Source organism: Haliotis rufescens, unplaced genomic scaffold (assembly GCF_023055435.1).
Source record: "Haliotis rufescens isolate VD_foot unplaced genomic scaffold, xgHalRufe1.0.p SCAF_98, whole genome shotgun sequence".
NCBI lineage: Eukaryota > Metazoa > Mollusca > Gastropoda > Lepetellida > Haliotidae > Haliotis > Haliotis rufescens.
The window spans coordinates 213601-237744 of record NW_025964392.1 but is presented as its reverse complement, the minus strand read 5'-3'; the positions used below and the strand labels follow the sequence as shown (position 1 = coordinate 237744).

The 24144-nt window shown below is 39.0% G+C and overlaps 2 protein-coding genes across 2 annotated transcripts in view; both read right to left on the bottom strand.

Annotated features, from left to right (window-relative positions):
* LOC124119968 overlaps nucleotides 1-24144 on the bottom strand; it is a 185632-nt gene that overhangs the window by 53698 nt on the left and 107790 nt on the right. The gene's annotated exons all lie outside the window — the stretch shown is intronic.
* Nucleotides 766-23076, bottom strand: LOC125377726 (ankyrin repeat domain-containing protein 2-like). Its single transcript, XM_048391783.1, has 4 exons — nucleotides 22951-23076; nucleotides 10606-10884; nucleotides 1904-1960; nucleotides 766-1315 (listed from the first exon to the last, which is right to left on the bottom strand). Exons 1-4 carry the CDS (start codon nucleotides 23054-23056, stop codon nucleotides 915-917), a joined length of 843 nt encoding a protein of 280 aa, XP_048247740.1. The 5' UTR covers nucleotides 23057-23076; the 3' UTR covers nucleotides 766-914.

The window sequence follows — 24144 nt, the reverse complement described above, 5'->3', positions numbered from 1 at the left end:
CTTTTTATAAACTGTTACGTTTTTGAAACCGCGACTGACGGCAAGGCACGGTGAGGGATAAACACATGCTCATGCTATCGACTCTGCTTTTAAGTTTTTAATTCAGCTTGTACGTATTAAAAGAACTTCTTGAGAAAAAAGATGCCTTTGTTAAACTATATCTACCACACAGTGCATCATACAGATCAAGTCGGAATTGTAAAATCAACTGTTTTTGGCTGCGATTTCTTTTGAATATGAAAAAGGTTTTGCTGCTTTTATCTTTTAAATTCAAGCAGCAATAATTTGCACACGTTAAAAAAACTCCATAGAAAAAGATGTATATATAACTGCCTTTGTTAAACTATATCTACCCCATAGTGCATGTGTTGTATGAATATGTAATGAAGCCTGCATTGTGCCGCCCTGTTTTGGCAGAGAAAACAGCCGGTCACTTTGGTGCAAGGCCTTGGCCGCAATGCCGTGACGTCATGGACAGTGTGATGTCACTGTCATTGTACATTTGGCGCCACGTCAGCTTGGCGAACCTCGGCTCAGTCTGAGGTCACAGAGTGCAGCGAGATGTAAACAAACAGTTTGTTGTCTCTTTCACGATTAATTATGAACTCCTGACACACAAGTAACACAGATTAATTAGATTACGAGATGCAGTGTGTACATCATAATCACACACCATCTTTATTTACCATATTTACACTCAGTTAACAATTTTCTTACCTGATCATGCCATGTTCCAAACACAACAAATGACAAAATGTCTCAAAATATTTTTAACAAGTTTTATTTCTCCTCAAACACAACAAACATTCTCACCAAATCCGGGAATATAAAACACGACGACGTGCACGGTACACCACGTCAATGTCTGTAACATCATGTCCCCCTCCACCGTCTACACAAACACAACACTGACGTCACTGAACGCCACGGGACACCAGGAGATCCGCCAGTCGTTGACGTCCCCCGAGTCTCGCCAGGTCAGCCACTGTCTCCCCCAGCTTGTTCCTGGCGTCGATGTCCACCACGTTCAGTGACAGCACCAACTCCACCGTCTCCATGTTTCCTCCCCGAAAGGCGAGGTGAAGGATGTTGTTACCGTACTTGTCCACCAGTGACACATTAGCTCCTTCCTTCACCAGGAGCTCCACCACCTCTGTGTGTCCCCCCCGTGCTGCCCACATCACCGATGTCCTGCTCCCCCATCCCACTCTACAGTTGATGACGACTCCCGGTGTAGTCAGGAGCCGCTTCACCTTCATCAGGTCCCCGACCCAGCTGGCGTAGAAGAGGTCTATGTCTGCTCGTGATGGAGTCGCTGTAACACAAAGTAAACTCTGTACTCATCTCGACATCTTTGTCATACATCTAATGTGTTAACACCTCGAAGTGTTGATACGTGACAGGGGGAGTCGGGTAGCCTAGTGGTTAAAGCGTTCGCTCGTCACGCCGAAGATCCAGGTTCGATTCTTGACATGGGTACAATGTGTGAAGCCCATTTCTGGTGTCCCCCGCCGTGATATTGCTGGAATATTGCTGGAATATTGCTTAAAGCGGCGTAAAACCATACTCACTCACTCACTGATACGTGACTCACTTCCTGTATGGATGACAAAAATATAACGATGAGGGGAGTGGTTTATATAAAGAACTAACAATAATCTATTCCAGTGACATTTATGCTTTCTTCTACATCCAGTAGTTGTAACAATATTCTGTGTACGGCTGGGGAGTGTTAACGTTTGTTTGCTTCATAAGATAATAGATAGACACTGTTAGTACAATTGCTGTTTTAAGATAATATGATATTTATCTTCACATTGCTTTACATAAGCTTGTTCATTGAATACACTGTATGTATGAAGGTTAGGAGTGAGCTTTCTGCCTGCTGGGTTCTCCAACCTACCGTGTGAAGCAGTGGAGAGCCATATATTCCACCTGCGCCGGTTTGGGTCACTCGAGGCTGAAACACAGAATATGCTGTTTAAAAAACTATATATAGCACATAAGCATTATAAATATTGGCCACAGACAAGTTATTGCCATTCCACAAGTTTGAAGCCTGTTGAAACAGAATATGGTGGTCAGAAAACTATATACAGCATAGGAAAAGCATTATAAATACTGGCCTCAGATAACTTATTGCCATTCCATAAATATTTTGCCCCTTAAAATGTTCACTCATGAATATGTTTGTATTAAAGGTATTTATGTCAGGTAGGCCTAGTTCAGTGATTGGTAAATTGCGACAAATGATTTGTTTGTTTATTGTTTAACGCCACACTCAGCAATATTTCAGGTGTGTTACAGGTCAGTAAATAAACGAGGATGTACCAGACAATCCAGTGATTGACATCATGCACATCGTTCCATGCAATCGGGATACGAAGACATCAACCAAGTAGACGAGCCTGATCACCCGATCCCGTTAGTCGCCTCTCACAAGCATAGTCGCCTTTTACGGCAAGCATGGGTTGCCGAAGGCCTTTTTTACACCAGGGCTATAAATGACATAACATAAATGACATAATATACAGTAACACACGGATTAACAAATATGGACCTGCTCAGAAGCCGATATTCGGCAGCAAATGTCAGTAAACATTCACAAATCGGAATAAAAACAGTCCCAATCTATATTAATATATATATCACTAATTCGTCTAACCGTATGGCTTTGTGGGGGTAAGCTGTATTTCACTGATACCAGGACAGCACACAGGAAGAGTTTAATGTTTTGTTTTATATAATTACACTGATCCTACAATTGTTAAACACAACGTTACAAAAAAAAAAGAATTTAAGAACTAAGAACTTAATAATCCCACATTTGAAAAAAACCCGCTTTGGTCCCAATTTGTCTCAGTTTAGAATCCTGGATAAATCCCTCGTAAAACATACACCGATATTGTTGCTTATCTACCCCGTGTGTCTTTATACATCATGACATGAAGCACGTCATGAATCCTGTTTCTTATGTTTGATGAAGGTTCTTCAGAAGATAATGTTCATTCAGAGACTCTAACTTAATACTGCATTATTTATACTGAAATTGTTCCAATTAGATCTATTCTCGTCTTAAGGCGACACCTCTGGCATGTCTATGAAAACACTGCCATAATTTTAATCGAGAGGTTTCTATTTTCTAACTAAAAAGATAGTCGTCCTGTTGACAAGTGAGCATTAGGCCTATGTAATAAAAATAATTATTTTACGTTTGAAGCGGCGTTTACTCAGGGCATAAGTTTACATCGTTTGGTGAGTGAGTGAGTGAGTGAGTGAGTGAGTGAGTGGGTGAGTGAGTGCAATCTGAGGCCGTATCACTAACATGTAAGCCACATAACGACGAGGACAAAGTAAATATTGACGTTATGGTGAGTGAGTGAGTGAGAGAGTTCAATCTGAGGCCGTATCAGTAATATATAAGCCACAAAAGACGGGGTTAAAATGTATATATTGACGTTATGGTGAGTGAGTGAGTGATAGAGTTCAATCTGAGACCGAAACAGTAATTTATAAGCCACAAAAGACGGGGACTAAGTATACATTGACGTTATGGTGAGTGAGTGAGTGATAGAGTTCAATCTGAGACCGTATCAGTGATATATAAGCGACAAAAGAAGAGGACTAAGTATACATTGACGTTATGGTGAGTGAGTGAGTGATAGAGTTCAATCTGAGACCGTATCAGTGATATATAAGCGACAAAAGAAGAGGACTAAGTATACATTGACGTTATGGTGATTGAGTGAGTGAGTGAGAGAGTTCAATCTGAGGCAGAATCAATAATATATAAGCCACATAACAACGAGGACTAAGTATACATTAACGTTATGGTGAGTGAGTGGGTAAGAAAATTCAATCTGAGGATACAAATAAATGGTTATGACGATTTGTTATAGAGGCGAAGTGTTACATCAACGTTGTACTTCATTGTGGTGGTTATGTTTTGATATAGTCTGATATGTTGACCTGAAACAATGTTCTTTTTGTGTTACATTGTTTTTGGTGTACATGGCGGGAGAGGCGTGGTCAGTACTGGCAAATCACAAATCACCTTCCAGGTAACGAGGCGGAATTTCATAAATGTGCTGCTATACAGATATATTTGCACACTTTTTGAATGAAAAACCGCCTGGGGGTGGTACAAGAGACTTCATGGTAGTACAGTTGTCAGTTGATACCGTATGTGTGGTTTATCAACCTACATGGCTTCACCTATAACAAGTATTAATTAAGTAACCCGTCAAGATCGGGGCTAGAATTGTCCTCAGGAACCAATGCATGCCGTAAGATGCGACTAACGGCATCGAGTGGTCAGGCCCGCTGACTTGGTTGATGCAAATCATCGACTCACTATTGCGTAGAACAATGCTGAAGCGTTAAAAAGATTAAAACTCGGGAAATCTCCTGGTGAAGATGGAATCCCTCCAGAATTTTTTAAACTTTCAGAAACAATTCTTATTAAATACTTGAGACCTTTATTTAATAAAATATTAGATACCGGTATATTCCCTGAAGCATGGAACATTGGACTTATAATACCTATACATAAATCTGGTGTTACCTCTGACCCCAACAATTATGGAGGAATATCCCTGCTAAATGCAACTGGGAAATTATTCACGTCAATACTTGAAAAAAGACTACGATCATGGATGGATATAAACGATTTAATACATGAAGCACAAGCTGGATTCAGATCCAACTATTCAGTAACAGACAACATTTTCACACTCCAGGCTCTTTGTACTAAATATTTATCAAAGCGAGGGGGGCGATTTTATTGTGCTTTCATTGATTTCAAGAAAGCCTTTGACTTTGTGGAAAGGAAAAAAATATTATATATGCTCTTTCAAAAAGGTTGCCATGGCAAGTTGTATAATGCCTTAGCTAGTATGTATTCTGCTGTTAAGGCTTGTGTAAAAACAGACAAAGGCAGAACAGATTTGTTTACAACTAGCTCCGGTGTAAGACAAGGCTGTATCTTAAGCCCGCTTCTGTTTATCTTCTTTATTAATGAGCTTGTAACTGACATTTATAAAACGTGCTGTCATGGTGTGTTTGTTTCAGAAAGTATTGAAGATATTATGCTACTACTTTTTGCCGACGATATGACTATGTTCTCATATACAGTTATTGGTCTACAAAAACAATTAGATATCTTAAGAAAATTTTGCATTACCTGGGGCCTAAGTGTGAATCTTGATAAAACAAAAACAATTGTTTTCCGAAACGGTGGCATTATACGAAAAAATGAAAAATGGTTCTATGGTTCTATAAATGTAAAACTTGTCACTTACTACAAGTTTCTTGGAGTATTTTTCTCCTCAAGGCTAATCTGGTCAATGGCCTGTAAAAGCCTAGAATCACAGGCTTCTAAAGCCACTAGAGCCATTTATCATGTTTTCAAAAGAAATAGCTATATAACATTCGAAACAGCTTGTACAATGTTTGATTGTAAGATTGCTCCTATATTACTTTATGGGGCTGAAATCTGGGGGCAAAATATTATGAATGTATAGAAAAAGTACATACGTCCTATTTTAAAAATTATCTTTGTATCGGAAAATATGCCTCTAATAAAGCTATTCTTGTTGAAACTGGACGATTAAATATGTTCGTGTTTAGCAAAATAAGGGTACTTAAATACTGGTTGAGATTGCTACGTATGAATCAATGTCGATATCCAAAACAATGTTACAATCTACTTAAACAGTTAGATGATAATGATAAACACACCTTGGTGTCTGATGTAAGATATATTTTGTTTTCTTCAGGCTTTTCATTTGTATGGATCTCTCAACATATTGGCGATGAAAATCTCTTTTTGCTAAAAATAAAACAAAGGCTGAGTGATATGTATTCTCAAGAGTGGCATGACTCTATTTCTTCATCAAAATATCTGTCACATTATGCAAATTTGAAATCACTTTTACAGCCAGAATTTTACATGAGTAATCTCACGAATAAATCACTCAGGAGAGCATATTGTAAATTCAGAATATCGCTACACGGTTTTAAGATTAACATGCTACGAAAGTCAAAACATACAAATGAAGACTTGAGTTTATATCTATGTACCCACTGTACAGGGAGGCAATTAGAGGATGAATTTCATGTTTTGTTTATATGTTCAAAATATTCTTCTGTCAGAAACCACTATTTGCCTTGGTTATCCAATGTCCATCATGATAATCACAGTTTATGTAATCTACTCAACTCCAAAAATATCAACATTGTAAAGGCTTTGGCCTTATACTTAAATCATGTATTTAATGTGAAATAAGACTACTTGTATTTATTTTTCTGACAGCACGTGACGCAGCAATTATTGTAATTGTAATTGTACTCTAGGCCACATGGCCCAAAATACTGAATAAAGAATCTTGAATCTTGAATCTTGAATCTTGAAGAACAATGCTCATGATGTCAATTACTGGATTGTCTGGTCCAGACGGGAATATTTTCAGACCGCCTTCAGATAGCTGAGTGCGGCTTTAAACAACAAACAAACAAATAAAGTTAAAAAAACTGTTTATTAAGTGAAAAATGCATTAAAATGAAGAAAGAGTAAGAGGCGCCGATTTATTTCCACTTCGTAAGAAAAATGTGTAACTAAATACATACTCAAGAGAGACATTTTGTCAGCTATTATATAAACCACGCGCACCTCTCTAGGTTTTAATGAATATTGGCAGGATATTCAAACTAGCGTGACCATTTGCCCCTAGTTGTATACCCTCAAAACAAAGGAGGGGATCACACATGAAATATAAATGTTATAATCGGTCCTCAGAAATAAGATCAGCTTTGTAATATGACTGTCAGAAAAAGAATGGGTCCATTACCTAACGCCCCAACACAGCGTATACACTGCACCTGGACAATGCAATTCCTTCATGAACGTGGGTTCTTGATTTTGACACTTTAGTGAAAGGTCGTCAAAACGCCCTGGGCCATTACAATTCTTGTTTTGCATTGTCCAATGTAACACATAAACTCTCCACTCTTGCTTTAATACAGTATTTGTGATCTACAAACTAGAAAACATCAAACATACTCCACTGACTAACACATACATGAATGACAAACCCCCACCAGACACAACCACAACACTACACACAACATTCCTAAACCGTCTCGAGCTCGCCGACACAGAAAAATCACCAATGTCAACAAAATACGTACAACAAAACTGGCAACAACACACCCATATCTACACAAATGCTTTACAAACAAACAACAATATAACAGGGCTAGGCATCCAGGTAACTCAACCAGAACCAATCACCACAAACCACAGCTGAATTTCTTGCCATACAATGTGCCTATAATCAAATCAAACTATCTAAATATAGAAAAAAAATATTCATTTCGGACTCATTAGGCTGGATAACACGAATTCAAAACACTTAAAATCTCGTCCAGACATTATTAGGAACATCATAGATATATATTCCAATCTTACATCAAACAACAAAGCAGTAACAATACTATGGGTATTTGCCCACACCGGCATACAGGGAAATGAACAAGCAGACATAGCAGCAACAGTAGCAACCACACACCCCTCACCCACAATTAACTTTAGTACCAGTAGAGCCTAGGATAAATCATTTATTAGAAAAAACATAAAAAGTCAAAATTTCCAAATTAGTATTTAAAACTGTAAATCCACATGGATAAAGTCCCTCTTCAATAAAACAGTCGTAGTCTATACTTTCAGATAAAATAATAAACAGAATACATAGCGGCCTATTCAACCAAAATGAAAAACTACATAATCAAAACAGACGACCACATCCAAACTGCACACATTGCTATAAACCAGAAAACCTAAACCATATATTCAACCTCTGCCCCCACTACAAACAACAACTAATATAACTATACAAACATTTAAAACAGACTTTAGACCAGTCCCAACAAATTGCCAGCTACAAGCACTAAAGTACTGTCGGAAATGCTAGACAACTGCTTTTTGCCTGTTAAAAAAGGATATATATTTTCACAGACTGTTGTTATTGAAATATCGAGTAACTTCCGATGGCCCTACCTGTGGTTTGAAGTATTTCAGTCACAAGGAGTCCTATCGACAAGTTTGAGGGGAGACAAATTCGAACGAAAACAGGAAGTTCACATTTATTAAGTCAAATGATGGCAGTCTGAAACGGACTATAAAAATATGCGCACGTGGCTCCGTGATAATAATGTAGCCTTCATAAAACATCTAATCCACACACACAAATCATTTTGAGAAAATTCTAGATGTGCATCTTCTAAAATGATAAAATGACGCTGAGTTTGTTTTGTCAACACAGCTTCCCATGCTGCATTATACATTACACTTGCATAGCCATAACCATGACACACGACATGAAGTCTGTACTGGGAAATGCATACAAGTTCTTTACACTTTAGAGAGATAAAGGGAAATCATTTATTAATTTAGATAGGGTGAATTGCCGAACTTCCAAAGCTATGGTGTTTTCAATTCATACCATCAAGTCTACGGTATGATAAGAAAATAAAACAGGTATAGGGGTGGTCTCAAAACAAAACTGGGACGTAAAAGGATATTAGACAGATTTGATACCGGGTGATTAGGCGTATAGTGTACAAGCGTTATGAGCCTAAGGTAACTCTGACTTGTAGTAGAATTTGGGCGGTATTAAAGATACAATTAATGTTTCCCGGACTGCACTTACTTTTGCTCTCCAAGAGATGGGATTTCGATACACTGCGTGTGGCGATGACCATCATCTCCCAACCATTCATAACTATCACAGTCAGGGCGTCCAGATACTTTACCTTGATAAATCATTCAAATGACTACATGTGGTTATAGGCAGATGGACATAAAGGACCCATGGTACCATCAGGTAAAGGTAATCGTGTCATTGTTTTGCACGCTGCAACCCATGATATGGGGCTTATTGATGGATGTGTGCCAGTTTTCGAGGCGAAAAAGAAAACTTGTGATTTTCATAAGGAAATTATAGGAGGTGATGTGTTCATAGACTAGTTGGAACTTCAGCTATTTTAATTTTAAACAACGCCAGTGTCATTTTCATAGATAACGCCAGTTAATATAACGTCCGGGAATCAGATACTGTCGCCCAAACCATGAGTAGTCTGAAGGCGACCATACAGGAATGTATGACATTGTCGACTTCAGACCATATGAAACGAAAGTTCAACTCATGGAGAAAATTCGGCTGAATAAGAAACCAGTAAAGTACAAGACATATGTGCTGGCGGCACATCGCGGTTCCGTTGTCTTACGTACGCCAGTCAGACATTGTGAGCTCAACCCTGTTGTGCCCATCTTGGCTAAGTGTAAAGGGTTCGTGGCAAGACATAACACAACATTCAAAAGTACAGATTCATATACGTCATCAGCGGAGATAAATGCTACCTCAAGAAACCATCTGTAGAACAACAATTACTTCTGGATTTCAAATCTGCAACCTTCCAATACTCATCCCGTTTCATAGCTTTTAACTGGTCCGTCATGTTTCAAAGTAAATATAATGCAGTACATATCCTAAATTGCTACCCAATCAACGAATGTCAATTAAGTACAATAACAGTAATATTTTGAAAACACCCCCAACTCGATGACATTTGTACCTGGGAGAATGCACGGGACTGTGTGAGGTCATCACCTCGGGACAGGTGTTAGGTAACTACCTCAGGTTATAGGCCATTTCATACATGCATGACAACACACAAAGTTTATCATCATTTTACCTGTAAAATTACATTTCAAGAGTAATCACAATGTCAGTGAGGACAGGCTAGATTAGGTCAATTCGCGTTATTTTGATATATGCTTTTTTTTATAGTCCTACGACTCGTATTTATAAAATGAGCATATATCAAAATAACTATAAACCTACACTATCTAGATTCAGATCGGGATCGACAAACTAAGCGCTGACTGTCTACTACGACGTCCGCACGCAAAATACCTTCATATCCAGACTACTAAACACACGCACTCCTTAATCCAGCCTCTCCTCCAAGTTCAAGGCCTCAGCCGCCAGCTCCCAGTCACCGACACCACGCCCCCCCCCCCCCCCCCCCCCCCCCCAATGTATAGGCCCAAGGTTTTTAAGACTAGGTTGCCTAGTTTATACACTTTCCTATTCATAGATAAACCTAATATTTATTAGATAAGTAGATCAGCATAACTAATATTAAATTATTAAATTGTAGTACTATATATTTATTAACTATATATTCTTATGTTACAGAATAGGCCTCTCTATAGCTCTCAACTGCCTCTAAGCCCCCTCATCCCACTCAACCCCGTTTACTATTTTCCTTTCTAACTTTACTCACCCTCATTTACAGTTTTTAGGGCCTGACATTTATCAATTTATTCCCAGTTATTATTATTTATCTAAACCCGTCTGGCCCCGACTGCGACATAGCCTACGGCTGAAGAGGTCATAAAATCCCAAGAATCTCCCATATGGATCCTTAATACTAATTGTGATCGTCACGTAATGAGACATTATTTCACAAGTGATGCACATTTAGTTTCCATGCTTCAAAAGGCAAACGATGAGTAATTTACCTTGCCATACTGAATATTACCTTTCTTTATCCCGATGGGTTGATATTTGACCGTGCCCTTGACGTACGTTTGCTGGGGACGTGGGTGAGACGTCTTATCTTCTTCTGTCTTCTGGGGATGTGGGAGACAGGTATCCTCAACTTCCTTCTGTGGGGATTGGGAGAGAAGAGAGCTATTGTCGCCCTTTTCCTGGATATGTGGGTTGTATGTTTCGTCATCGTCCTTCTGTTGGGGATGTGAGCGAGGTGCGCCCTCCTCATCCTTATGTTCAGGATCCGCCATCCCTCTAGGCCGTGTTTCTGTGAACAAATGATGACAAGAGAAAACAAATGATGAAGATGAGAGCTGTACCACATGTCGGTGACAACACAATAAAAACACAGGATATGGAATTCCACCAGGGTCTCAGCCCACATTGGAATGTCTGGAAACGAAGAAGCTAACAATACAGCCAATTTGCTTTCAACCTAAACACAGTATTAACCTCCAACCTCGGCCTATAAAACTATAAACATATCAGTGTGCATCACTGCTTATGTCATGCGGGTCATCCTATCCCCAGACCAGAATATCTTGATATAAAGATAATGCGTTAAACTGTTGGCAGTCTTGAAGTTATACGAGATGTTAGGAACAGATTATGTTGTATATGTTACTGAAACGTGGCTACAGGTTAGGAATCAAAACCTTTCCATTTCTTTCGTTCATTCGGTTCATTTATTCATTCATTTTATAGGTCATTTCATCATTCGATATCCATGATCCTCGAACGCATTTCGCCTCCTCTCCTGTGAACGTCATCATCATCTACAAACTCAACTATAAAATAAACTATAACCTCTCTCCTCACCAATACCGCCGCTTTTACAGACGCTCGCCTGCACGCACCCAGTCATCTCGGCCTTTTCTACATCAAGCCTATTTGTTTTCTGTATTTGTATTGGTTCAACTTCTTTACCATTGGTAATTATGTCCTTCCTCCTCCTATGCACATCATTATGTTCTACCCCAAACAAGGTCTTCCTTCTACATTACAACACCGTCCCAACTCATTAACTCTCACAAAGCACAATCACCTAGAAACGCCAAAAACACACAATCTAAAACCAACAGAAATAACTAAAGATCATATACATCAACAACAGACTTACAACAAACCACAAAACATTTAAATCCACCTCACTACCCACCAACATAACCTTCGGCGCTCTAAATTATAAAGTCCACCCCCTCAGAAAAAGAGAATCAAATGCCTCCACTGCAACCTTTTGATCATAACTGTACAGCTTGTAAACATTACCCACTGTGTCCCAAATGTTGCTTTGAAAATCACCTCATCCAGGAATGCACGAGGGCCCCCTTCTGTGTAAATTGCAACGCCGAAGGCCACACAGCTATCCACAACACCTGCCCCATTCAACAACAGCACATCCTTTAAACTTAATAAACATATCAAACACTCACACCTACCAAAACCATAAGACAGAACTACAAATCTTGTTCTATTCTAACAGTACTATTCTATCTGACGAAGAATTTCAACCATTATCTGACCAATCCTAAGAATCCAAAGTCAGCTTCTTCCAAACCCCTTTCCACAAAACGTCAAAGACAAAACCCCAAACCTAAACAAGTACCCAAAACCTCCCAAATCACCAATACAACACATGAACTTTCTACTAAATGTATCCCTACTTCAACAATTAACCACACACACACCACCCAGTCTTATGGTGGAGCAATGAAATAATATATTCTGGAAAACAAAAGAAAACAGGCTCTCAATCAATCAAAGAGAGAACCTTATAAATTATTTTTTGACAGGAACAACACTAAACAAATTATTTTCGCACCAAAGACATGTCACTGGCAAACTTTCAGTAATACCTAAAGAATGGCAAACACAATACTAGAACTCTTGGGAACAAACATAAAGCCATAAAAAGGTACCACCTACACCCCACAAATTAAAAAAACCCATATAAATAATTACCCCAAATACTTTAAAAGACCAGACCACACACACCTTACAATCAATAAAACAATAAATATACATGAATTACAGATAACGCTCAAAACCAAAAAGACAATAGCAGCACTAGATAACATCAGCTGCATCATTCACAACAAAATTCCAATTAAAATGCAAAAAGATATTATTACTTTTCAACTAAATATGGAAACACGCCAAAGTAGCACGACTTTGATTACGTTTACTTTATATCACATTATTTACAAATTATACAGACTGTGATGTGTGATGAGTGGTGGTATTGAGGACATGCTACTGGCTCACTGCATTTTAAAATCATTGGGCATCAGTAATTCTATCTGGGTATTCAAATATCTGTTACCCACTAGTTTTTACACATGTGGGTATTTAAGTTAAATATTTAAAAACACTATTCATCTAGTCCCTGTAAACTGGTGTCGTGTGGGTTCGAGCACTTTAAAGGACTCAAAAATACCACGATACTTCCACAAGAAAGTGTGATCGCAAATGATCATGAGGTTACTGTCATCGTGGAGTTTGGCAAGGTTGATGGAATGACCCTTTATAATTTCAAAATACACAGGGTTACTTCACAATATTGTGATGATACGCACAAGATTTATTTTTGTAGCGTATCTGTAATGTTCGTTGCGCATTTGATACACTTGGATTTTATTTTACTGCGTATTTCTGCATTTCTGAAGCGTATTTTACGCAGATATGCAGCTTATCTGGAGCTCTGAATTATATGTCCATATGTACAAATACCGTGATTGCCAAAATTCCAAATCGGCGGTATGTGTTGACAATGCTTCTGGAAGTTATCTTATCTGGAACGAAAACCTACGATCGTCAGTAGCCTGAGAGCTGTGCCCAAGTCTGGCTCTAACGACATACGTTTGATCCAAGACTGCAGCAGACCTGCTGGAGAAAGTGTCAATGCCTAAGTGAGTACCAATCATGTAACTTATGCTAGTATAGACAAAGTTGTAGAACTGCTCCCTAGAAACGGATATATGGCAAAGATTGACCTTAAAAATGCTTACCGCAGTGTCCCCCTCGATCCAGACCGTTATGATGCTCATGGCTTAATGTTCAAGTTCGAGGCGCATAACGTATATGGTAGATACTAGGCTCACTCTCGGAGCAGCTAAAAGCCCAGAAATATTTCAAAGACTTACGTCTAGTATTACCCGTTTGCTGAATCGTAGGGGGCTTGGCTCTGATCATAGCTGCAACTAAATCTGAGTGCGAAATAGCTACACAGTGCCTAACAAAACTCATTGCAAGTCTTGGGTTTATGATAAACTATGATAGGTACGTGCCCACGTTGTGGTTCAGGGAAATTTGACAGCAAATATCTACATGAATCAACGTCTTCAACCTCACCTTCTTCCGTTCATTGACCAATAGGGGGAGCTGTTTCAACGGGACAATGCTCCACCGCACCCAGCTCGTGTCACGGTAGACTACATTAATAATGCCAACATCAACGTCATGCCCTGGTCGTCGAGATCTCCAGAGCTCAACCAAATCGAACACCTCTGGGATGAGCGTGTTACATGCACTTATCCAGTCAGTGCCGAGGAGATGAAGAGCTATGATTCCTGCCGGGGTAGATCACACAGGAAACTGAGTTCAGAGCAACCTTGTGGCCTTATGTGACATGACAATGAAAAGATTTCAATGCCTTTGTACAACGACAACATGTGACTATCGCACACTAAATTGTCATATTTGTATCTATGATATTAAATTAAATATATCGACTTTATTAGGTACAATATATTTCCCGAAAAATCTACCTTTCACCGAAGTGGTAGACGTCTGAGACCTGCATCACCTTTTCTTTCCTCCCACATTAAGCTGACACGCCGTCATGTAACTGGAATTTGTTAAAAGCGGCGTTCAACCAAACTCACTCACTCACCATTGTCAGCTGTCTGTATATACATGTTTATGGATAGGACGTTATAAGTTGGACAACTTTGGCTAATTCATTTGACCTTTAATGACCAAAAACAACATTTGATATTCGGATCTCACTAATGCTATCACCGTGCATCAAAGCGGCACAACTCCGCAATGCCCTACATGCCATTGTCACTGGGCTGTCATGTGCAGTTGAACTGTACACTGTTGGGTGTTTTCTACTTGTTCACTTACGCTCTTCTTCAACTGCACACTGTTGGGTCTTTTTACTACTTGTTCACTTACACTCTTCTTCAACTATACACTGTGTGGTCTTTTCTACTTGTTCACTTACACTCTTCTTCAACTATACACTGTGTGGTCTTTTCTACTTGTTCACTTACACTCTTCTTCAGCTGTTCACTGTTGGGTCTTTTCTACTTGTTCACTTACACTCTTCTTCAACTGTACACTGTTGGGTCTTTTCTTCTTGTCGCACTTACACTCTTCTTCAACTGTACACTGTGTGGTCTTTTCTACTTGTTCACTTACACTCTTCTTCAACTGTACACTGTTGGGTCTTTTCTACTTGTTCACTTACACTCTTCACCAAATATTCCGACACAAATGTCCATCCTGAAACCATGTGCTTTGAGATTTATTATTCATCACATGCATTGATGCAATCGTGTTGAAACCATATTGCTTAAGGTTAATCATTATTGTTTGTTTGTTTGTTAATTAACCTCAGTGTCCCGTGTGACAAACCAGTGATTGACATCATGAGCATCGATCGACACAGTTGGGATACGATGACATGCATCAACCAAGTAAGCGGACTTGACCACCCGATCCCATTAATTGTCTCTTACGACAAGAATCGTCGCCGCTTACGACAAACATCGGTTGATGAAGACCTTTTCTAACACGGATTTTCACGTGTGAGACTAAGTATTAATCACATGCAGTGATACAATCGTGTTGAAACCATATACTTTAAGATTTGTCATCAATCACATGCAGTGTACTTTAATTGTTTGATATGCATTACTTAGAAGTTGAAATATGACAAAGTAGACACAATTTCTGGATAACAACTTCTTAATAACTGTAAAGATGAAGTTTCGGTATAGATCCCTATACCGTTGTCAAGCACGAGTGAATGCCTGAGTGAGTTGGGTTTAACGCCGCTTTCAACAGTATTCCATTTATATCACAGCGTGTCAGATTTATGTAGGAGGAAAGCCCGAGGTGAGGCCGGTCTCATACGTTTACGAGTTTGGTGCAGCCCACGGGCACGGGTATGGTGCTGACAAACCCTTAAAACATAATCGGGGCAAAACGGGACTCGAACCCACAATCATAGATTTCTGGCGTGTCCAAGTGACGCAACTCTGCAAAGCGAATCACGGCGCCTAAGACGACTGGGGGACCCATTCCCCCACGAGTGAATGTTGAACATGGTACAGAATATATATAGTAGGTGGAGGATTAACACTATAGGATCAACAGTAACATCAATTGCATAGTGGGTTTAACATTGGCAGCACTCACATTCATAGAAAGCCCCCCACATCATCAGTCGCCTCTTCAAACAGCAAGCCCATATTGACACCTACTTTGTTAATTCCACCTCCCTCAAGACCCTACAGAGAGCAACGGCAGAAACAACCAAACCCAAAGTTTTCCTTAATACAATTGACTGCGACTGTGGACAATCCTATACAGGTGAAACATCCCGCCCCATCAACACAAGAATCAAAGAGCACAAAACCTCAACCATCAAATCAGGCAGTAAATCAGTCATCTCGAACAATATCAGCATCTGCCCCAGACACATCAACTGGGAAAACGCCTAAATCCTCTCCAACAACCTCCATGACTTCACTAAAAGAAAACTAACAGAAGCAGTCCACATTCGCGGCCAGAAACGGTTAATCAACTGAGATCAAGGCTATTTCATCCCATCCGCCTACTATGAACTCATCAAGCAATAACCACCATACCTTTTAATCTTATCTTGTTTAATTGGCTTCCAGTCTCATTGGCTTCCACCTCCAGTGTTCTCTGTCCATCATGTTGTTACAGATTTATTCTTCTGTTGTCATTACTTTACCTACTCCTGTGTTCTCTGTCCATCCTGTTGTTACAGTTTTATTCTTCTGTTGTAATTACTTAACCTACTCCTGTGTTCTCTGTCCATCCTGTTGTTACAGTTTTATTCTTCTGTTGTAATTACTTTACCTACTCCTGTGTTCTCTGTCCATCATGTTGTTACAGTATTATCCTTCTGTTGTAATTACTTTACCTACTCATGTGTTCTCTGTCCATCCTGTTGTTACAGTTTTATTCTTCTGTTGTAATTACTTTACCTACTCCTGTGTTCTCTGTCCATCATGTTGTTACAGTTTTATTCTTCTGTTGTAATTACTTTACCTACTCATGTTAATCCGAGCTTGACAACGGTGTAAGGATCTATACCGAAATGTCTCCAGTAGATAAACAAGTTGTTATCCATAAATTGTGTCTACTTTGTCATACACTTAAAGATGTATCATTTACCACGTGCAGTGATACAAAGGTCCTGACAAATACAACAATTATTGATTGAGGTCCGCTGTTTTTCATCCTGATATTCCCGTATTCGCCTGATTGGGCAAACAGAACTTATCCTCTGTAGCTGCGTTATTAATGGAGCACATGCGTCATCATCCCATCGTTTTTGTATGTTATATATATTTTTTATAAGACGTCGTGGGATTCTTATGTCTTTGAGGAAATTAACGACATTGATCACACTTAAAAGAAACATTTCCTTACAAGCATGAGTTTGAATTCAAGTTGACAAATCATTCACCTGATTTCACAGATCCACTGGTACAGGCATTCACCTGTAGGGATTCCGAGGAGGCGACGGAGTGGATCGGTTGTCAGGCTAGCGCTCAGTCGTATACGAGCGTTGGACGTTGCTCATACTACCAATCACCAGATTGTCTGGTTATGCGTCGACTACGTACAGTCCACCAATATTGGTGATCGCAGCGTTAAGCCTCTCGCACAGATCATGTGGGAGCACTTGATGACAATAGTTTTTTCACTCTGAGTTCTTCAACAATATTTATGCATTTGGATCACAGAGATTGTATTTGCACCACAAGACTTCTACATGCAGATATAGAGGCTAGTGTTAAAAGTGCGATGGAAGATGTCATGGAAATACCTGATGACATACAGTCGGGCGAAGTGAGGAGACTTACGTCTAAGTCACGTGGGCTGCGTCCAGTTTTGTTGACACCTAATAACATGAAACAGAAGACCACCATTTTGAGGGGCGAATAAACTGAAGAACTGGACGGTGTCTGTGTCACGGGATTCACTCCAAACGTTCATGCTGTGCGTAGGAAACTTCGTCAGTTCATGGATAAAGTGAGTGAGTGAGTATGGTTTAATGCCGTCTTTCACAATATTCAAGCAATATGACGTAGGGGGACAACAGAAATATGCTTCACACATTGCATCCATGTGGGGAATCAAACCCGGGTCTTCGGCGTGACGAGTGAACGCTTTAACCACTAGGCCACGAGACCGCACTCATGGAGAAAACAAGACAAGAAGTTAAGTATGTTACTTTAAGGTTTCACAAGTTACAAATTGAAAACGAACTACATAACTTGACTCAACTGTAAAACTCTACTCTTGGTAAAACCCTTTAACCCTCTGGATGCCGAGGTTTTTTTTCTGACGCTCATTTTCCCAAGATCTGAAAAGTTAAGATTGTGCAAGAATTGCACTCACGCGGCACTGGATCTACCTCCGGCTATAAAATAACGCAGAGATGTAGAATATTGCATCGGTTTGAAAAAATGACACTGCTAAATGTTGTCTGAGAATTTATTCTGCGTTGAAAAACAGTAAATTTCGCCACTTTTTATCGTACACTGATAAAAATACTGTGCGACGATGTTTTTTTAATTTGGCTGTTTTACAGAAACTGTGAGCGAACAAATATTGCCTTATATCTGAACGCCATAAATATATATCAAATGGATTTATATGCTTATGTATAACGTAATACATTCAATATAAAAAATAGCCTGCTGTAAATGACTTAAACGGATTTTCCACTATGCATCAAAAGACAACACACTTTACACACGTACAAAGACAAGGGAGCATAACTCCGCTCTACTTAGCACTAGTTTATTGTAACTCAGGTAACTTGGGTAAGAATAAGCTGTGGATAAGGGCAATATATTTTCTTGCTGATTTGAGGAAGCAAACTTTTCCATCACAAATATAGATAATGAAAGTGTATACGTTTAGGCATAAACAAACCCATAAGAAATGATGAAATCGTACTTCTTAAAAGAAGAAGTAAAAGCGAAATATATAGCCCTATCTAACCTACAAATTAGTCCTTAGATTCCGACATTCTCCTGATAGTGCAAGTGTAATTTGACTAATGTTGCACCATTATTAATGGAACACTAGCCCTTTCATCAAATGTATAGAGGATATTTCATGTGTCGAGTGAAATATCATGTTTCTCTCACCGAGTGACTGGGGGAAAGGAGATATTTTCACGAGTGGCGTAGCTTTTGGTGTAGTTGTCTGCAGGAAGATTAAATTATTTCATTACAAATGTAAAACCTTCAAGCGTAAATTCTCCCTACATAACACACATGGACGGTTTTCCACCCCCTGTAAGTACGACTAAAAATGTAGTTCCGTCTTTGCTAAATCTTAAAAAATATAAACAAATGTAACCATATATTTGATGTCACTAAAATTCTTTAGTATAAATTTGGATATGATTATATACAAAATCAACTTCATCAAAAAATAAATGTCAAATCAATGAGACGGTTGTTCGAAGCGAAAGAATACACGCAATTCAAGTAACAAAATGGCGCTTTGCGAAATATAAAGTATCGACTGACAAATCAGAAGAGAAATTCACAGTTTAATACAAATCATTTTCAACAAAATAACAAAAGGTAAGAATCGGTATTAACTACATAAATGACCATCTGTCATTATATGACTTGTCAACGTTGAACTGACGTAAATCAACAGTATTAACGGTATTAACTACATAAATGACCATCTGTCATTATATGACTTGTCAACGTTGAACTGACGTAAATCAACAGTTAAATTCCCAAATTTAAACTGACGTGCGACATGAAACAGTTAAATATGTGATTGAAGACAATCCAAAGATGATGCAATATAAAGAGCAACTGATCTACTTGACCCGGCGCTTGTGCAACACAGTGACAGTTAGACTGTCAGGCAAATTGATGCTATGTTTGGCTAAAGAACTGAGGTTGTATACAACACAACATTCACACAGCTCGTTGTATGCAAGTACTTGTACGAGCTGAAGTTGTATACAACTCGGCATTCACATGGCTTGTTGTATGCAAGTAGTTGTACGAGCTGAAGTTGTATACAACTCGGCATTCACGTGGCTCGTTGTATACAAGTAGTTGTACGAGCTGAAGTTGTATACAACTCGGCATTCACGTGGCTCGTTGTATACAAGTAGTTGTACGAGCTGAAGTTGTATACAACTCGGCATTCACGTGGCTTGTTGTATGCAAGTAGTCGTACGAGCTGAAGTTGTATACAACACAACATTCACACAGCTCGTTGTATACAAGTAGTTGTACGAGCTGAAGTTGTATACAACTCGGCATTCACGCGGCTCGTTGTATGCAAGTAGTTGTACGAGCTGAAGTTGTATACAACTCGGCATTCACGTGGCTTGTTGTATGCAAGTAGTTGTACGAGCTGAAGTTGTATACAACTCGGCATTCACGCGGCTTGTTGTATGCAAGTAGTTGTACAAGCTGAAGTTGTATACAACTCGGCATTCACGCGGCTTGTTGTATGCAAGTAGTTGTACGAGCTGAAGTTGTATACAACACAACATTCACGCGGCCTGTTGTATGCAAGTAGTTGTACGAGCTGAAGTTGTATACAACTCGGCATTCATGCAGCTTGTTGTATGCAAGTAGTTGTACAAGCTGAAGTTAAATACAACTTGGCATTCACACGACGGCGAGTTGCATCCAGCTCGGATATCGCGAGTTCTGACCAAAAGCTTGTGATTCACTATATTACTGCTGTAATCCTGGTTGCCGAAATAATTTTCAGACCCACAGCTTTGAAAATTAAATGCTGAGCGAGAATTGCGGTCGTGCGGTATTGTCTCAACCTCTGACATTGTAATTCAAATCCATAGTGGAAAAGGAATGACTTAGAAAACTCATGCAAAAAGAACTAAATGTTGTCCAAATTGCTAAAGAAAAAACTCTAAAATTTGTAGCCACAGTTTATCGTACAGTAAAGTACAGTGCGACAAAATGTTATATTTGACAGCTTTATGTAAACTGTGAGCAATCATAATATATATAGTCTTATATCCGAACAAGTCAAATGTACTACGAAAAGGGGGCATAACTCCGCAATGCTAAACTGTAAGCCATTGTAACTCCGTATCCGCCATGTCCGTGGCGAGGCTCTGCTATGGCTCACAACAATATATTCTTGTATGTTTGTGTCCATGTGTACCAAAAATGTTCCCATACAGCTATCGATATTGATAACATCGGTCCTTTTCTCGGATATTGAATGATTATCATCCAACATGTCCTGATGACATATTTCAAGATTGCCAATAATATAGAAAAATGTCCTATAAAAGTCATGAAAGTGCCCTAGAGCCAGTTGAAGCCAGATTCTTTTCGGTTTAATCTCAATTTAAAAGTAACGTTCTACCCAAAACTGACAGTATATATTAGCACTAATATTTGTTCATAGAATGAAAATTTTCAAAAGAATAGAATTTTAGGTTTTATGAATAGGGTCGGTCCCCATAAACGCACACATGATGCAATCTTAAGACGTCAAATGTTTCACCAATCAAACGATAAAATACAAATATAAAACAAATAAATTTGTCCAAACTTGTGTGAGCATTAATAAAACTATAAAATGACGAAGTTCCTAAAGGTATAAAACCGCCTCCGTGATCAACAGTTGCATAGCATCCATCCACCAGGAGAGCGGTCCCCGGTTCGATCCCAGGCCGTGTCATACCAATAGACGTAAAAAAGGGGGTGCTTGTTGTTGCCCTGTCAGGTGCTCGGCATTAAGAGATTAAAGCAAGGACTGGTCTTCTCGGACTCAGTAGACTGCTTCTGAGTGGGGTATTCATGTTTAACTGCGATAGTGTAATTTCGGCGGCAATTTGAAGACGAAATACAATATAAAACCTTGGGCAGAAAGTAGAAGGGTCTGTTTTTCGAATGTGTTCCTTCAACTACTTGTTTTTAGTATTCATGTACCTCAAATTGGGCAAATCTCGAATACACGTAATATTTTCTAGTTTATTAAATTCAGTTTTTCATTTATGTTTATATTCTATTTGCAAACGCTATTTCGACTATTAAGGTTTATGTTAACAACCTATAAAGCATAAAATAATTAAATGAACTTTGGAATCCATTTTGCACCACCTAGGCATTTGAAGTGCACTTGTAACAAGTAATAAGACATCGGATCATCATGACCGTGGTGACACTCGTGTCACGTATTATCTCTTTAGGTTGAAACCTGATCTATAGATTACACATATGGCCCTGTCATAGCGACACAAGATTTCATTCAGACTGAGAGTTATCCTTGTGTGGTTCTTTTTGTATATGTTTCAAAACACTGTGAATAAAGTAGATCACAGCAGCTATAAAACACACGAAGAGGCGCCCATGCATCCCGTACTTATTGCTACACCACATTAAAAATACTTTAGTACAGTTCTATCACGACGTCATTCCCGGAGATTCAAATTTGCACTCGCCAATTGATGACGTATTTTGGACGAGGTTATTTTTTAGATTGAAGTGTCGAGTGAGTTGTTCGCCAGCGATGTAGCTGGGAAACGTAGACAAACGCAATTGTCGAACAATCGCATCCAAAAGTTGGATATATATAAGAAAATCATGTTGTTGCACTGACAGGCGATTCTAGTTTTGTATTGCTGTTGAACGTATGTGACTTTGCTGTTGTACATGTTGTTGCACTGACAGGCGATTCTAGTTTTGTATTGCTGTTGAACGTATGTGGCTTTGCTGTTGTACATGTTGTTGCACTGACAGGCGATTCTAGTTTTGTATTGCTGTTGAACGTATGTGGCTTTGCTGTTGTACATGTTGTTGCACTGACAGGCGATTCTAGTTTTGTATTGCTGTTGAACGTATGTGACTTTGCTGTTGTACATGTTGTTGCACTGACAGGCGACTCTGGTATTGTATTGCTGTTGAACGTATGTGGCTTTGCTGTGTTAGATGTTTGTTTACTGAAGGCGAATCTGGTATTGTATTGCTATGAAAAGTACACATGTTCTCCGTTCTCCACTGAAAGCAAAACAGTTCTTACCTGAAAATACACTTACTTTTTGACTCCCTTCTCTTCACCAATATGTCCACCCCTCCCACGCCCTGCGCACTGCTCTGTAGCAAGGCATACCTCGACCCAGTAGATAACACTGACATATACATTAGGTAAGCAAGCAATCTGAACTGACCAAAGTTCCCTATACACACAGCCTGACATGTGATCCAGCTAGGAGAGGGCAAACCACCGCATGATTAATAAACTACTTGTCTAAAGCACACTCATACGCTATGCACAGGTGCGTCCATTTACGGCCACCAGTCGATTTATCCGGGTCAAGTTGCTTTGTTGTGGTATAACTGAAATACTGTAGTGAAAGTATGTGCCAAAACACTGACTCACTGACTCACTCAATCACCCCAAACCCAATCACTCGAAATATATTCACTCACTCACTCGCTCAAACTATATTCACTCTCACACCCAAAACGTACTCGATAACCAAAATTCATTCACTCACCAAAACATGTTACTCACTCACCAAATCTATTTGGTTTTTTTCCGAAGTTGAGAAAAGTGATATTTTCAGTGCAGTGAACATAACAATTGATATTTCACAACACAACACAACACCTGATATTATACACGACCGTCATGACCTCCCTTCAAATTGTTTCCCTTTATCATAAGTGTGAAGCCCTTTCTCAAACTGTCGTCTTCCCTTTTACGTTAGTTCCACATTGACAAGCAATATAATGACAGATGGCCATTTGTGGAGTTAATATCGCTTCAGGCTGTTTGTTAGTCTCTGAAAATGCTTTGTTATATGCTGGAAATTTCTCACTTAACTCGTCATTTGAGAATTTTCGCTTCGCAAAGCGCCATTTTTGTCACTTGACCAGCGTGTATTCTTTCGCTTCAGACAGCGGTTTGGTAGTTTTCAAGAATAATTTCTGTTAAAGTTGATTTTGTATATAATCTTATATATATGTATGATATAGAAATGTTCGTACTCCTAATTATTTGTGCTACTTTTGATTATATTTTTTTAAGATTTTAAAACACGAAACCACTATTTAGCAACAAACATGGTGTGTGTGTGTGTGTGTGTGTGTGTGTGTGTGTGTGGTGAATTGTCCCTGTGTGTTAGGTTGGAATAATTTGCGTTTCAAGGTTATACATCTGTGATGAAATAATAAAATGTCCTGTAGACAACTACACAAAAAGTATATAACAAATAGGATATTTCATT

Coding starts and splice junctions, on each gene's coding strand:
- LOC125377726 (XM_048391783.1), bottom strand. CDS start 23,056: ATGTATATGTCAGTGTTATCTACTGGGTCGAGGTATGCCTTGCTACAG. Junction 10,885..22,950: donor GAAGAGAAGGGAGTCAAAAA/GTAAGTGTATTT, acceptor ATTTGTTCACAG/AAACACGGCCTAGAGGGATG. Junction 1,316..1,903: donor GCTCTCCACTGCTTCACACG/GTAGGTTGGAGA, acceptor TTTGTGTTACAG/CGACTCCATCACGAGCAGAC.